Genomic DNA, 17,334 nt, shown 5'->3' with positions numbered 1-17,334 from the left:
TGGCCGGAGACGGACTGCATCCTTACCCCTGCTGCGGAGCGCCACACACACTCCCTAGCACGGACCGGAGCGACGCAGGGTTTATATGAGTGCCGAGGGTGTTTGGGTATGTGTGTGTGTGTGTGTGGGTGTGTGTGAGAGCCAACGGCTGGGCTGTGGCACTCTGCAGCTGAGGGGAGGATGTGTCATAGTGCTGTGGAGCAGGAGGGAATCCAGTTAAGCATCGGGCTGGGTTCCAAAGTCTTTATCATTGGGATAAAGTGCTTGGAGTGTGTGTGTGTGTGCGTGTGTGTGTTCGGGGTGTGTGTACTGTATGTGTTCAGACTATGTGCGTGTGTGTGTGTGTGTGTGTGTGTTCGGGGTGTGTGTACTGTATGTGTTTGGACTGTGTGTGTGTGTGTGTGTGTGTCTGTGTATGCGGTAAGTGTGAGTGTGTGTAAGCGTGAATAGACCTTGTGTAATGATGGGAAGCTGTTCAACACCCGTTGCCCTGGTACGAAGAAGAAAACAAGGCAAACTTGGAAAGCAGACAGGCTTCCTGGTGCTTCTTCGATAGTTGGAGGGAGTGAGAGGAGTGGGTCATTAAAAGGTTGTTTTTCTGGTGTGTTACACACACCCACACACTCACACACACACACACACACACACACACGTGCCTCTCTTGCAGGCCTGGTGTTTGTGAGGCAGATTGCAGACGCCCCTGGGCAGGACGGCCGAGACATCTCGCCCCTTCAGGCGCACGGGTGGGATATCAAACGTCTGTCGCTCGGGTAATGAAAACATCAGAGCAGGGAGGGGAGGGAGGGAAGGAGGGAAAGAAGGCTGGCACCCGGCCAACATTTCTTTCATATCTAATGTTCCACTGAGGGAAGACACCATAGGATATGACTGGACCGCGTGCTTGTGTGTAATATGGGGTATTGTCTCGACTTGGGACTGAAAGCATGAAATCTCGGCGGCTTAACCTTACCTGCCGGGGACACCGCGTTGTTGAACTGCCCCTGCAGCTGGCCGTTGGCGGCGGGCCGGTGGTCGTCGTGCGCGCGCCCGTTCCCGTGGCCGTTCCTGAGCCTGCTGCTGCTGCTGTGTCTGTTCCCGTTAGGCAGGGCGTTGGAGGTAATGGGCCCCGGGGATGATGGGTAACGCTTGACAGTGCGGGAGGTCCCGGTCTGCTGAGGGGAGGAGTCGGGTGGCCCTCGTCTCACTTGGGTCCTGTCAGCGACACGACACACGGTGTACCTCATCGTTACGGACCAATCGTAGCACACGGAACAGACACACGCTCGCACGCACACACATACAGTAGACACTCAATGACTTACATGCATCAGTGTAAAATCAAGTTAAACATGGTCATGAAATATAATACCCCACTGAGTGTGAGGGGGGACCGGTCTTAGATCATAGCATTACTAATTGATTTTATAGATGAGATGTGATGTGACTATAATTTGGGAGATACTATCATTTATTTTAATTGAATCAAGAACATCATATCATCCTTAGCCATCTCTAGGTTCTCCACTAACATCTGGTGCAGGTCAGAGAAACATGCGCATCACTAATTAATTGATGGATGATTCTGTTTATTATTACATTACATTTCATAATAGATGACCAGTCACTGCTGATCAATAGAGAATAGGGCATCTAAGACAGCACTCAACTTCCATATTGAACCTATCTCTGTGAGCCTGCGTGTGTGTGTGTGTGTGTGTGTGTGTGTTTGTGCGTGCGAGCGAAGATGAACACTGAGGTTTCATGGGGAACACAACATCAGATCTCGTCACCACAGATCTCATCGAGGCTAAACGGAGCCCGTCGTCCTGCGAACGAGCGAGCATGTGCTTGGCCAGTCATGCGTGCCGTGACCGTCCAGGCGGCGGGGGCGGGACACATCCTTAGTGGTCACCAGGCCTGGAGGAAGTATTAAAACCCCAGGTGAGAGAACAAGGACCCGCCAGGGTGTGGGGAGCATGTTGCCGCCGTTTGATTTGAGCTCATTACAAACACAGCGGTGCCCTGGTTGTTGGGGGGGGTGGGGGGTGGAGGGGGGGTGTGTGTGCCTGGGGGGGGGGGGGTTGGCAGGGCTGTGAGAGGATGTGAGAAGCCTGGGTGTTGATCTGATACACAGGCAACAGAACTAGACACAGTGGGTGGTAGGGTGGGGTGGGGTGGGATGGGTATGGGAGGGGGGGGTAGCACACCTGCAACCTCAACGGGACGGGGTATTTAAGCGTGTAATCGAGCCTCAAATGTGAGCTACCGAACAATAACACTCATTACATGTGGTTTACACCACATATTTACGCACGCACACGCGCGCGCGCAGCACACACACACACAGCTGCGCCGAGTAGCGCGAGCCTCGACATGCTGCTTCACTTACCGCAGAGTCCTAAGCGCATTCCTGCAGCCGTAACATAAAAGAAGAACGGAGACAAACAACGTTTGATAACGCTCCTTCGCCTCGATCCTCCCAAACGCGCCGTTCACCTACGGTACGGCCGACAGCTGCTGACCCAGTTCCTGGCTCTCTCCCGGACCGACACCCCCCCCCTTCCCGACAGGATGTGACACGGGGGAGACTCGATGTGCTCGTATCAATCAGCGGCGATGAGGGGGGGGGGGGGGGTGCCACGGGACACCGGCGGCCCGGCCCGCGTGTCATGACGCGTTTTTTCCGTAGCCGTGTCGATGACACCTGGCCCGCACTCATCCTGCCTGACTTCCTGCGCCAGGCCAGATGTTCCTCACCCCCTCCCCCCTCCCCCCCGTCACAAACGGTTTCCTCACGGCATGAGGTCAGCGCTGCCCTCTGGATTAGAGGGGCGGACGGGAGGGGGAGGGGGGCAGCTCATTCTGCACGTTTGATGTCATCATTAGAACTTCAAGGCCGCACGCTTCAGAACCCCCCTCCCCCCTGCCCCCCCCCCCCTCCCGTGTCCGCCTCCGCCATGTTCTGGGTAAATGAAAAGCACTCTGGGAATCCTCTGCCAAGATTCCATGAAACATCGTTCTGTGTGTGCGTGTGTGTGTGTGTGTGTGGGGGGGGGGGGTGGCGGGGGATGGGGGCATGTTTTGGGTATCGAATGATACCATGCCATTTTAATTAAATCAGCGACTACCATGGTAAAAGGAGAGGAAGGCCCGGTCAGTATGAGTTGAAGGAACAAAGGGATGCAATGACGAATGATCAAATTAGTGGAAACACATTTATTGAATTTGCCCTCAACCTTCCACTGTCCAACACTGGGACACAAGTCAGTATCTCATGTTACCACTAACAGATGGAGATGTGTTCTTGTGGTGTAATTATGGGCTGGTTGGTACGGACACAGCTCAGTGTGTATTCGGAGCACAATTGCGGGACTATTAAGTACATTACACTAACAATTGCCCCAGACAGCAACAGCAGGACTTGGGTGGACATTGGTGAAGGTCATGGGAGACCACATAATGTTCACCCCAGCCCATAGCTAATTCACTTAGTGAATGGACGTTACAGAAGTTTGGACAATCAAGAGTCTCCAATGAGGGAACTCCACAAGTGGAAGTGCTGTCTGGCTGGACCCAAGGCCTGGTCCGAAGTCCTAAGTCCTTGACTTAACTAATTCGTCCTTGACTTAACACTGTCCCTGTAAGACCTGATCTTACCATACCCCCATAAAGACTCCTGGTAGACATACGGTAACTGCTCTAGAAGCTCTCAGATGACACTAGAAACACACTGTGTTCAAACACCTGATCAGTCGTGGGATTACAGTTTTCTGTTACTGATTCAAGAGGATGGAGTGAAACCTGCAGCCTTGGCAGCAACTGAGTTTGTACATCATTTCACATACATGGGAGACATTCAGAGCTGATTCTCTCACATTTAGGAAATTACTAATCAAAGGAACTGCCAGGGCCCTCTGTAATAACAGCTAACATTGTGCAGCGTCCAACACATTGCAGTGTATCATTTTTTGGCATGGGGCTGTAATGTATCTTTGAACCCATCAGAGATGATGACACACCCATACCAATCCTTAGAAAAGCATGAGGCAATAGGAAGGAAGGAAGAAAAAGTAGTTTATTCGTCATGCAGCAATTTGACACACCACCTCACACGTGCAATGGGAGAGAACACACACACGCATACACACACGCATGCATTTAGCGGCCGCTGATTAAATCAGTCCTCTGTGTTTAACCCATCCAAGCTGTCCTCCTCCAGGGGCAGCCAGGAGCAGTGGTCCGCCCTCATCCGTGGCGCCCGGGGACCAGGTCCAAGTCCTGGTCAAGGAGAGAACAGGAGAGCGATAGGACTGGCAGACCTGAATCGTCTGCCCCTGCCGCGCCCTTTGACCCCGCTGAGATGACCGGTGGCCAGTAAGAGACCACAATCCCCACATGCGGCTAGCCTGGCCTTGGGGCCACACTCAGACAGGGCCAGGAACTAGAGAACAGACAAATAAGAGCCGAAAAGAAACAAACAAAGACCGCCTCAGATCTCCTGACCGGTTGCTGGTGTGAAATCCCGTAAAAAATATGTTGACAATAGAACTCATATAGACATAACTGTGCCAAACAAAATGGCATGGGAGAGGGGGGTCAAAGTGAGGCGTCCGTCGTGACATTCTGGGAAGCTGCTTTGTTGGGCTGCCAGGAATAGCCACATACCAGGGAGGGGGGGGGGGGCTCTCAAAACACATCACTTCCCATCATCCTAGTGCTCATCGTGTTATTTCTGCTAGTGCCCGTCGAAAACAACACCTCCTGGTACGGGTCCCAGAGTCTGCGACGGTGCGGCAGTCTGCTAGTGCAGTACACCACGGGCCGAGGGGCGGGCGGATTCACCGGACATGCTCCCCACTCCCTCCCCCTCCACCCTGACCCAGTTCTTCGGGGGCTGTTTAGATGGGAGACCGTCCGCCCACTCCTCACGCCCCTACTACCCTCTCTAAACCCGGAACATTGTTTATGTGAGGGTAGTGTGGAGCAAGACTGGATCGCCCACTTCAGATGCGCCTGATTTGCTTGGGGGGGGGGGGGCAGTTCACTCTGGATTGCAATAAAATAAAATGTGTCAGTTAAAGACTAATGCGTTTTTTTGTACTCGGAGATGCCAGGTGGCCTGGAAAGAGGCAGAGGATTGTACAAAACCATTTTCTATTCCAGTTCTTTCTGCACTTTGTGAACAAGGTTCCACGCAACTGCTTTACCTTGGCACTGCTCATCTTTCATCTTGATTTGTTTGAAAATACCGTGCTCAGAACCCACATCTAATGGCCTGGCGTGGGCCTGTGGCAGCGAGCGCACAACTAGACTGATACGAAGACGCCTGGATGTTGGAAAAAGCCATTTGGCTTCACGTGAACTGTCTAAACAAGGCAGGCTGACGGCGGGCGGGAGAGTCTGGCATGAGCGTCTGAGTCTGGGGAGCCCGCGGCCGACCCGCCTCCCTCTGTCAAAGTGCTCTTTGTGCTGCCCCTTATATTTAACATCGTACTGAACATGACCCCCAGATGCAGGGAGGCATAGCCTGGCTCTCTCCGCGGAGCTACAGTGAACACTGCACAACCAATCACCAGAAGAACGGCTCACTCCATCACAGAAAAAAAATACTGTGTTTTCTCTTTATTTACATAAAATGCTTAATGGTTCCATTTACCTCTTTCCAGAAGTGATCCCTCGTCCAAAATTCCCTGAACAGTTGCTCGTAATTAGCAGCAATTTGAAGGCTAGTTGGCGAATAGGGAAAATAAATTATTATCGAGCATCAAGTGGAAATCTAAGTGTGCACATGCTCGTGAAATTAGGAGAACATATATGCGTGTGTTCTTCACTTCACGGCAGAAGATTGAATGTGTGGATGATCAGGCTTAATTTGGAAGAACAACAGAATGATGTCTAACAGGCTAATCATCATTGAATTACACAGATTGTTGTTGGAACAGTGAATATATTGTACTACTCAGTCTTTGCAAACACTTTTCTGGCAACTGAAGCGGCGAGGCTTTTTGGGTGTGTTAGGAGAATGCACTTGTACTACGTATGAGGGGATGAGGGAATGTCTGATGTGAGAGACTGTAACCTTGTAAAGTACACTCTGTGGACTAAAAAAAAAAGTTTTTCGACAAAGCCAAACAAAATAGACATTACTGCACTCATTTTACATGAATCTCCACCAATTACAAAGCAGGAACAAGGAGGCAAGTTTATCATACATACAATACTAATTTCACACATGAATTTGGACGGAGGATGCATGGCATGGGGTATTCAACATGCGACTGCAGATCATCTCCCCAATAAGAAAAGGGGCCCTAAAAGCTCAAAAATGGGAGTAAACTGACATTGTTACTTCAAGCTGAGTATCCCTCCACCCCAGACGGTATTCCAGGTGAGGTAATGCAAATATCTGAGAAACACAGACGGTTTAGTACAGGCCTTGAAACAGAGCCCAGGAGTTGTCATCTGAGAATGTTAGCAAATGTACTGTATTTGACTCAAGTCCTGTTTTAATATTCAAAGGCCTGTTGTGCAGTTAATTCCTATGAGACTCCAAAATCAGAGAGGACCAGAGAAACCTTGAAACCAGAACAAAAAAATAATCTCTCTAGATTGTCAGTCAAGATGCTAATACTTAACTACAATGGGTGAGTGCCAAACATTAATTGTTTAATTCCAGATTGGATTTCTTATAAAACAGCCTGCTGTCATATTACAAGTGATTTTAACAAGGATACTGTACCAACTTAATGTTATTTTTCCTCAGTTAGGGTTTGATTGAATTCCTGGCCCATGTGCCTTGGGGAAATGAGAGAAACTGATGTTTGAAGTGGTTGCTTTTTTCCTGGAAGATCTTGATAGACTGCATGTTTAGGGAGGCAGCTGAGGTGTCTGGGAGCTGAAGGAACATTAGTGCCCTGGTTGCCTAGCAAGCCAACATACCAGCCCAACTGCCCCACTAGTGGTGAACCACTGCTGCGGTGACACATCCCATATTCCCCCGGTTTTATATGCTAAGCCCACATTCACCAGGAGCTTTGAGGTCTCTGCATCTCTGCTACATTCAATAAGACCCCCGAGCGTAACACTGAACAGGATACAAATATAATACAGCTCTCAGCATAGGGCGGCTTTAATGTATTGTTATGCTTATTCCTCATGGCAACACGGGCAACCAATTGGGTGCTGGTAACGTTGGCGCGCATTGGAAATCCTAAAATAACCCAGAGGCCTCCGTCACATCAAAGTTTGACCCTTAAATTATACACTGTTGGAAATGTTTAATCTTGTGGCGGTCAGTGCTTCTAAGACTGAGCCTTTACAAATCAGCGGGCCGCGGTGTGAAGGCTTTGGGGAAAAACACCCCGGACTGTTCTCAGGCCCTGGAGCTCAGCACAGCTTTGTACGTCCACCACACACAATATCTCCGTCTGAAAAGGCCTTTCAGAGGGACTGCCTTTTCTTGGTCTTTCTGACATGCGCCTCCATCTTAACGAGATGCAAAGAAACAAAAACATCCTCTTTATGGGTTTATCATCTAGTAAATGTCTGACATGTGGAGTAGACGGGGACTTGGGGAAACAGAGAATGTTTGCTAGCTCTCATTATAATTTCTTCCAAGAGACCTCTTTATGGGAACCGCCATGGCGCAGCTGAGAAAATGAGCTGAGACGTTTATTGGAGTTATGGAGTATCTCTATTCTGGCTGTGGATCAGCGCCACATTAACGACACCAACAAACTGTTGAAACGAATGACATATCGATACTGGTAGACGCTGTAGCCTACCACTGACCCCCATTTTGAAAGCATATAATCAACAACCGTCATGGCTGCTCTTCAGAATGAATTCCCTTTTCTTCATGTATTCCAAGTTTGTCTTAGTTTCAATGTTTCTCTTGGTGTAGACCCTGTGTCCTGAAATTAGATTATATGCAGTCCATTACTGTACATGAATACATGTAGTGGAGGCACAAAAACATTCTTCAAAAACACCTGGTTACAGTAGCCTACTCCACGTGCAGTAACCACAAACCTATTTCTCTACAACTGGGGAGAGGTCAAGGTCTTCACCATTCCACCGTTGCACCAAGCCAAACATCAGTGAACAATTAAGCCCCAGATTGGCTTACAATATTGTGCTTTGATAACATCTCCAGTCATTATGGCTTGGCTAATTGTCCTGTAGCTCCTGGCAGATTATTTTCCCGCTCGTGAAAAACTGGATGCGTCTGACGGCGAATCGCACCAGACATGGGGCTGGGTTAAATCATGACCTCCTCGGTCTGGCTGTCCAGGACTGCCAGTGGTAGCAGCCATGCCCTCGAAACAATGCATGACAATTACATTTATGCTATTTTCGAGAGCCAGAAATATTGATTATGGTGGTGTGAAAATATCCACTGTTAAGTGTTTCTAGCATTGAGAGAGTTCCTGAGTACAAGTATTTTGGCATGTGGCTCGATGAAAAACTCACTTTTAAATATAATGTGGACAACCTGCCTCCAAGTTGCGACAGAAAAGTGTCTTCCTGTACAGAAACAGAAACAGCTTTCCTTCAATTAGTAGGAAAAGGATTGTAGAGGCATGTTTTCTTATCAGTTTTGGACTATGGTGATGTCATTTATAGGAATGCTGCGGCTTCAACCCTTAAGCCTCTGGACTCGGTCTATCACGCTGCCCTTAGATTCATCACTGGGGCTAAATATGATACTCACCATTGTGTGCTATACAATATGGTTGGTTGGCCTTCTCTTACTGAGAGGCACTGGTATCTGTTTATCTTTAAAACTCTAATAGGAAAACTACCTTCTAATATTACAACGTTGTTATTGTGGAATCATGGGACCTACATGACTAGATGGAATGGTTGATGGAATGATTGGCTGCTATAACGTCCCCTGAGCATGCTCTGATCTTGGCCTTCCTTTTACTTCAATGCCCCTGACTCTTGGAATGTCCTCCGATGCACTTTTACAATTGAAATTCATCCTTCTTATGCAGAATTTAAGACTGTGATTACGAACCATTATATATCGATTTGGAACTGTTTCTAGTTTTTCTTGTCTCGTGTTGCGTGTGACTTCTACTGCTGTAGTCCGTGTCTCTGTTTTTGCTGTGAGCTCGACATCACTGCGAAGACAATGAGGACAACCAGTGCCTTCTGGGTGAAAATAAAAGTTTTAAATTAAATGAAGAAAGGTTAGATTCCCTCGCTGAGCTGTGTTTAACTGGATCCATGCTGACCCCGCCTGAGTGTTTATCTGCCACCAGGGGACCAGGCTAAGATCAGAGGACTACAATATCCTTGCAAGAGACGGAGAGCAACTGGCTCGCTAAAAAGGTATCTGGTTCTTCTCATGGTTTTCAGTTAAGATGAGACCATCCTGATCTCACAAGCTCACATTGTTTCTCACGCAAATCAGTCTGGATGCTCTCCATAGAGATCCGTTTGTGCCAGATCGGAAAACGATCTAGCCAATCAGCGTTCTAAGAGGAAATGCAAAACAGCTACGCTGGGCGGGACGATAGCAAGTAGCGGTTGAAGTTTGTGTGTGATAGATGGTGATAAATACTGTAGATGGTTCATCCAATCGCCTACCAATTATCTTTGGAAGTGCCTGGCCTTTTCCAAACATTTTCCAACGAATGGTTATGTGAAGCAAACCGTCAGGTTAGGTGACTACCGATGGCAAGGTGAAACAGTTCCTCGTCATTTTTCCTCATGTTCTTCCTAGAGGTGATTAGAATAAGTATTTCTGAAAGCTCCACGGGTATTCTAACGTTCAAGTCACTATTCACTATTCCTTTTGATGACATCTTTTGCCAAAACCTGGTAAATCAACGGTTGCCTTTACCTTTCGAGGGAGGCCAATTACGTGACACCCAAGCTGTCCCTTCAGTTTCCACCTCGGCACTGGGAGAGCAGCGTGCGAGGCCATGAGAAGCCAGCCAGAGAGGCGTGGTGTCGGAGGGAGGCGGAGTCCTGTGGTTAGTGTGGTGCTGGGAGCCGGACCAGACGGGCCGGTGGCATGTGAGCGACCGAGAGGCGGGTTTTACATTCAAACCTCTCCAGAACATTGCAGTTGCTCTGATCATTCATTTAACAAATTACAGCGAGACAGCTCAGCAGGAAGAGGTGCTCTGTAATGCCAAATCTTACTAACATGCTAGTATGCTTTTAGAGGTCAGTGTCGGACCACTGAATGGTTTTCCGCTTAAAGCCAATCAGGCGCACCTGATCAAGAGGATTTTGATACAGGCTTAAGGAATCTAGCTGGAAGACAAACCCTTATTTTAACTCACTCAGAAAGAAGAGGGGTAAAAAGGTTAAAAGTGAAAAAGGAAAATTTCAACATCTGGAAAACAAGAACTCACAATAAATTCTATTTCTTAGTGGGAGGACCATCACATGTCAGATATGTATGTAAGCACCTATTGTGCAGCACACACCTATTGAGCGGCGCTCGCCGAGGACCGATCTAACATAGCAGCCGGAGGTTCCGCTCGGCTGCCTGAACCCGCTGGGACCTCTCACTCTGACCCCAGCCTGGATTAACTGGTCCCATGCACAGCCATACTGGTAATTCATGTTCTCAACACCAAGCCCCATCACGGGAACTCAGCCTGACTGATGCTGCCTCTGCTTCGGCCAGGGCTCAGCTCAGGGAGGCTGTAGTGGGATGGGTGTGGGGGAGGAGGAGGAGGAGGGGGTCAGCTAGCCCAGTAGTTAGAGCAACCAACCGGTGACCACAAGGTCGCTGGTTCAAGACCGGACAAGGCCGCTTCTTCATAATCACTGGCAACCCTAAAAGACCAAATTGTTAAAAATGTTGCGCAACGTCGGAGGGGCGTTTTCCCCGGGCGGAAACGTCGACGTTGCCGTAGTTGTCTCCCTCCAACGACTCCTGACAGCTGCGTCTGTGGAGACCTGGTGGTGGATGAACAGGGCTTGGCTCAGGAGCTGCAGCCCGCCAGTGTTGTGACAGAACGAGAATGAGAATGTGCCTGACACGGCTCTGGAGACTTCGGCCGAGAGAGAGGGAGGTCTCGTCTGTCCCGAGCTGCAGAGCTCTCTCTCTATGGCCCTTTGTTGGAGGACCAGGAAGCCAAACACTCCGGGGAGCGCGTTTGGCCCCCGCCTGTCTCCGTACGAGAGGAACCAACTGTGATCCCTGGCCCCGTTCTGTCAATATCTCTTGTGTGCAAAACGTTTGTTATCTTTGTGCCAAGATTGTGTCGAGGCGAGGGCCCACATTACGAAGCCCCTTGAAAAGGTTACTCCTCTGTTAAAAAACACAGCCGCGTTATGACATTGAACTACACCAAAGCGAGGTCTGTTTTCCTTCATCCCACGACAGTTGGTGTGTGTGCCCGTTCCTGTGCGCACACGTGAGGCGGGCCGGTGCCAGCCCCAGGAGGGTTCACGCCAGGACATGGTCGCCTCCACAGCTGAGTCTGCACTCTTAGCCATGTTGACGTTCAATAATCCCGCATTAGCAGGGAAACACAAAGGCCCAACCTCGAACCTAAACCAGGGCAGAGGATGTCACCATTGCTCCGGAAAGCCCTCTACCATTCACACCACAAGTGAAAGTGCTCATCGGGGACCAGGGGTCAGAGGTCAAGTTAATAGCATCAGCAGCTCACATGAGGGCAAACAATCCCCCACACAACGCCGAGCCTGCCTTCCACCAGGGCCTCATTCAAGTTCACTGACACACACACAAATACACACACACACACACACCACCCACACCAGGAAAACCACTTATCACTGCCACCAAACAGTACATTATTCATACACAGATAACAGAAAAGATGTTTGCAACAGGAAAAGAGCAATAAGTGAACCATGAGGAAGCCCCCCCCCCCCCCCCCCGCCCGAATCAGGCTTCCTCTCTCCTGACAGCGAGAGGGAGTGAAAGAGATTAAGGGAAGGGTCTCGGTGCTTCCTCCCTGATTGGTTAAGCAGATTGCCAGGTGGCAAGAGAACGTTCTCCCAACCAAAGAGAGAGGCTTTCTAAATCACTTACCCTATGAAACACAGATCGACTCTGGGTTGAAAGTGTCAAGAGTATTAGAGACCTAAAGCTACTGTGAGATTTGCTCTTTGAATTGAATTTGTTCTCAATTGAGTTTTTTGGGATTTCAGCCACTGCTTCCAACGTTTAAACTTTCATTCTGAAGAAATGACTGCATTATATAATTACCACAGATACTACGACGGTAACTTTACATCTGCTGCTTTCATTACTACCACCACGACTACAAAACACACATGAAACAAATAAGGCCTGTCGCAACGGTCGATCCAGACAGGTGCACCAGGAGGACACCAAAGCAATTTTTTTCTTGTCATTTGCTGGTGGTGTGGTCTCCCGGGGGTTGGAGTGTAAGCGATGGAATTCCGTGATTAACAAGGAAAAAACTCCCTGACCTGACCACAGCTTCCTCTGAGAACGGTGCGTGTGGGTCAGCATAAAAGCCTTGAGTCAACAAGCCTCGGAATCGCCGGGCCTCTTAGTCATGCAGCCACATGTGTGGGCTGGTATGAGTAAAACAGCCCCTGCGGTAGAGCGCCATATATTACCATCGCCCGCTTAAGGGTCATTCTGAGAACATAACTAGGTGGCTCGCCCTCAACTTATCCCCGACGCATCAACAGATATGACTCGTTCAGGGAGCTGCCAACAGCCGGACCTACTAAAAGCAGTCGGAGGGGCGGGTGACGAAAAACTATTTCCTGAGAAGCCTGGGGAGAGGCCGGAGGCTGGGATGTGCAGAGCGTAAGTTCTGGGATCTGGGGGTTACTGCTCCGGGCTGACCGCTGCCGCCGTGTGGGATTATGTAACGGTCGAGCTCTGAGAGAAATCACCTTAGGAGGGATGACAGTGCATGCAGCACACACATCCTGCTCTGCACCTCGCCTGTTTCCTGTGGAGAGCTGATGTCAGAAAAGGGAGGGAGACAGAGAGAGAGAGAGAGAGAGAGGGAGAGAAAGAGAGAGACAGAGAAGACGACTGGGAGAGGGAGAGCGCCCAGGGGAGGCGGCGAATGCTGGAGAGGTATCACCATCCCAGCTGGCCTGGGAGAGAGGAAGGGAGGGAGGCAGTGTTCAGCGCCGGCCCTGACCCTCATAAAGGTCTGACAGACTGGCTGCGACCCCCAGAAGTAGAGTCCCACTGCGGGCTACGGCCAGGGACAACCAAGAGGGGGGGTTGAGGGGTGTATTATTTATCTGGCAGCTGTGTAATAATGCATTCATTCTGAGCTTTACAAGAATGGCCCTGGGGCCCGGCCATCTCCAGCCTGTTTTGAATGGCCGGACTCCAGGACGTCCGCGGAGTTTACTGGGTAGAGGGAGAGTGATGGGGGTGTGACAGGAGGGTGGGGATGCGTGGGCGTTTAGCGGGAGGACGCAGCGACAGTTCTCAGGATCCGAACGACAGGAGCGGTTCTCATATGTTTTGTTCATCGCGCCGTGTTTTAGGACCGGGCCTGTCACTCAGAAATGTGCTGGATTCATTCAGATGGATTATTCACTCTGCAGCTGATCCACAAGAATAACATCCTCCCCTGCTAAAGAGCCGGAGGTAGTTTACAGTAGCGGCCCGCCGCGCTGGCGTGACCACGGACAGATCTCCCCGAGAACATCTGATCCTTCTGGATCTGTCACTTGTTCTCACCCACCCTCGCAACTTCTGACTCCCACGTTTGGGTTTGGTGGTGAGATTAGGTTTCTGGCTCTCTGGGAAGTGGTGTCGTGTGAGTACACAGTTAAGTCCACTATGACTCTGGTTCATATCCACTGGGCCAGCCCCCCCGCCCACATCATGTTCATGTGTAAAAAAAAAAAACTTAAAAGAAAACATTTCCTGTTCTACAGTAGCACTGTGACTAATGGTGTCACTTGTTCTTATATCAACACCTTACATTAAAGTAATTTAGCTTTCATCTAAAGCGACTTCCAATAATTGCATTTAGCGTAGGAAAAGTCTACTTGCCAGAACTCACAAGTGCATCTCCTTTCTAAAACAAATGACTAAGAGCATAAGCTAGTGCTGAAGGCAAAGTGCAAGAATAGCAAACAAAAAATACAATATATGCTTAAAGTACTTGTTGAAGAGGTGAGTTTTGAGCCTGTGGCGAAAGATGGGCAGCGACTCTGCTGTCCTGATGTCAGTAGGCGAGAGCCTTATAGAAGTCTTTACTGACGATGAGTCAGTCTGTCAAGTCTGACTGTCCCAACATAAAACCACGTCTGATGAGGTAATCAAGGGGACATACCAGCCTCTCTATCCCACTAGTGTCACATTGAATGGAGCACAAGCAAAATGGTGGTGATGGCCTCAAATAGCCCAGTCCATATATTTAACTAATGTTTTAATACTTTAAGAACTGTACCTGGACCTCTCAGTGACACCTGCTGGTGAAGCCATTACTGATATGAAATATGAGAGGGAGGGTTTACTACCAGTCAGTCAACTGCCTTGAAAATTGGAGCATTCCACCTGCTAATAACTAATGGAACAAGTGAGACAGACACGCCTTAATTCATATGCAAAATGGAGCATGGTCAGACAAAGTAAACCAAGGTCACATTGATCTGCTAACATCATGACCGGACGCCAAAGTCTGTCTTTTCTGTTTGATGACCAATCTAAAGAAAGCCTGTGTCTGGCCTTAATGCAGGCTTACTGTAAATGGAGTTAAGCGCTGAAAAACCCTACACCTGCTTCACTGGAATGTCTTACAGATCATCTCCGATATTCCCAAGTGTTGACAAACCACTTCGCAAAGTACAGTAGGCGGTATGCTGCCCCCCCCCCCTCATCTGCTGCTGACACTGTGAACACGGGGTGATTTCATTACTACGGACACAGAGGCCAACTGGCAGGACTGCGGAACTGGCCGTCTGGACGCCGGACCTCTCCGCCCCCACCGCCCAGGCCCAGCCACAGCCAGCCAGCCGCCCCTTCGTGCCCCCCACCCCTCTCCTCCAGCCAACTTCCTCGGGTCCGGTCCAGACCAGCTCTCACTTCTTTCTTTCCCTCTCTCTCTCTCTCTCTCTCTCTCTCTCTCCCTCTCACTTTCTCCACTCTCTCCACTTCCTGGAGCCATTACAGAATGCCCCTGTTTTCTTGGCCAGACCCAACAGGCAATAGAGGCAGGAGTCTGTAACAAGGTGCTACTGCGTAACGACCCAAATCTGTTTCCCAGACGGAGACATAGCTCACACCTTCCCCAGGAGGGAGAGGAGGAGGAGGAGGAGGAAGAGCGGGAGTCTGGGGACAGAAGCCGGGCTCTGGGGCCGGGGTATTTGCTGTGGCCTGTTCTCCAGGGCAGAAGAGACGGGGTAAAACCAGCAGGACCTTCTAATCTGGGCCAAAGGCGAGTCGTCTCTCACCTCTCCTCACTCGTTAATTTGGGTTTGGCAGCTCTCTCTTTCTCTCTCTCCCTGACCTCTAGTTGCTCCTTGCCTCTGGTCACAGCAGCAGTATGACCACAGCCTGATATCTGAGACTAAGACCTGGGAGTCCAGCGCTGCTTTCCTGGCGCAGCTGCTCTACCCTTCCAAGCTCCCTCTGCGGCCACGTAGAAAGTACATCGTACTTAACCACCCCTGGAGCCCACCGCGCGCAAAACACGTGGAAAAGCAACGCTCTCAGCCTAGAAACACACCAGTAAAGTAGTAGCGGGTTTGATCATCTCCCCCGAATGTCTACCCCCGCGGTCTCCAGCAGCATCTCATAGTACGATCCTGTTTCCAGCTTCCCGAGCCCAATTTCTGGGAGGACAGGGTTTGCCTCTGTGATCATAATTGGAGCCGTTTGAGCAGGCTTTGGGGGGGGATAGGGTTCCGGGAGGGAGAACAGGCTCATCATCAGATTAGACAGCACCTGCTGAAATGTGTTAGTCAGCTCAAACTGATCCCAGGCAGATCAAACCGTTCATCCCAGGGCTGTGTGTGACTCAGTTACTGTCTGCCTCTTGTAATGTCTTACATGCAACTTTCACTCTCGATTTGTCCCAGATCCGTGACTCAGGGAGCAAAAATGTCCCCCGAATCGAAATATCAAGGAAAACATATGCATAGCAACTGTGCACTTTTGACTCAAGGCTTATATTGATTACAAACTCACGACTTATCATGACTGCAAAAACAATGCATGTCAAAAACAGAGAAAAACAATTTAAATACATATCTGCCAAAACATTTGCTGGAGTTACTCAAAGCTACCACAGGCATGTGACCGGCTTTGCCAGCGTAATTCCAAAACACCAGCAGAAACATGGGGTGACATAACTACGCAAGAGGCTATCGCAATTAGCATGTACCGAACCATAAATGTCAACAACAATTGAGAACATTTTGGAGGTTTCACAGAAATACTGTACCGAGATGACACACTGGCTGAAAATGAATGATGACCTCAGTGGCCAAAGAAATTATAGCACTTAATAGAACCGGAGAAGGAGGATTAGAAAAGCATTCAAGATGGAGAGCTTTCTGACAAGATAAAGCTATACATAGCAAAATTCCACCTCCATAATCACAGAAACAATTAATTATTACCTTTCGGCATCTTTGGTCGGAAATACAGTTCAACATTAGAATACGCCCTTAATCAATGGATTTGGCAGTGACTCCCAATCTAGATTTAAGAATGCTATTAAGCTTAATAACATTCTTAAAACGGCATATAGAGGGGGGCAAACAGGGGGCAGGCTTGTTCCTCAGTATCAGTTCCAAAGTGATTGCAACAAAAAGACAAAGTCGTTCAGAAGAGCGAAGGGAGCCATGCCGTTCTCTGCTGTGATCCAGATCTTTAGAGGGAGGTTGAGGCCGTTGCCAGGGAGCCTCTCGGCTGGCGGGTGAGACGTTGTTAGTTCAGTCCAATGAGTCACAGAACAAATTGTAAATTTGTATATTGTAACATAAACCCCAACGAAAATATATTATTCATTCAAACCAGCTCTCTGTTTTCATAGCAAATGGTGAGAGTTACTGCTTCTTTCCTGCCTGGCAGACCATGTGTTGTTTTCTTTCATTCTACTGTACGTGCTGAACGTCCTGATTTTTCAAGCATGGCTTCTCGAACCCCCCGGGGACTGACTTGGGAGTAGCTCTCTCTAACTGTGATGGAAATTGTTTGTTTAGTTCTTGTGCTACTTAGTTCAATCAAGCATAAATATAACATGTGGGCCTCATCAACTGTTTCAATCCAATACATGGAAAAACATACACAGTAATACATACCGTTTCAAGGAGCTACTGTTTTGTACATGCCTTGAAGCTTGTATAATGCACTTTATGTACAGTACAGCGATATCA

The 17,334-nt window shown here is 49.1% G+C and overlaps 1 protein-coding gene across 1 annotated transcript in view; it reads right to left on the bottom strand.

Moving 5' to 3' along the window:
* LOC311309240 (latent-transforming growth factor beta-binding protein 2-like) overlaps positions 1-17,334 on the bottom strand; it is an 87,785-nt gene that overhangs the window by 54,756 nt on the left and 15,695 nt on the right. The window contains exon 4 of the mRNA XM_084438423.1: positions 971-1,212. Coding sequence (XP_084294549.1) covers positions 971-1,212 — 242 coding nt within the window. The remainder of the gene's footprint in view (positions 1-970; positions 1,213-17,334) is intronic.

Source organism: Borostomias antarcticus, assembly GCF_949987555.1.
Source record: "Borostomias antarcticus genome assembly, chromosome: 5".
Classification (NCBI taxonomy): domain Eukaryota; kingdom Metazoa; phylum Chordata; class Actinopteri; order Stomiiformes; family Stomiidae; genus Borostomias; species Borostomias antarcticus.
Note: the sequence above shows the minus strand (reverse complement) of the source record. Positions and strands in the feature narration are given on the sequence as shown.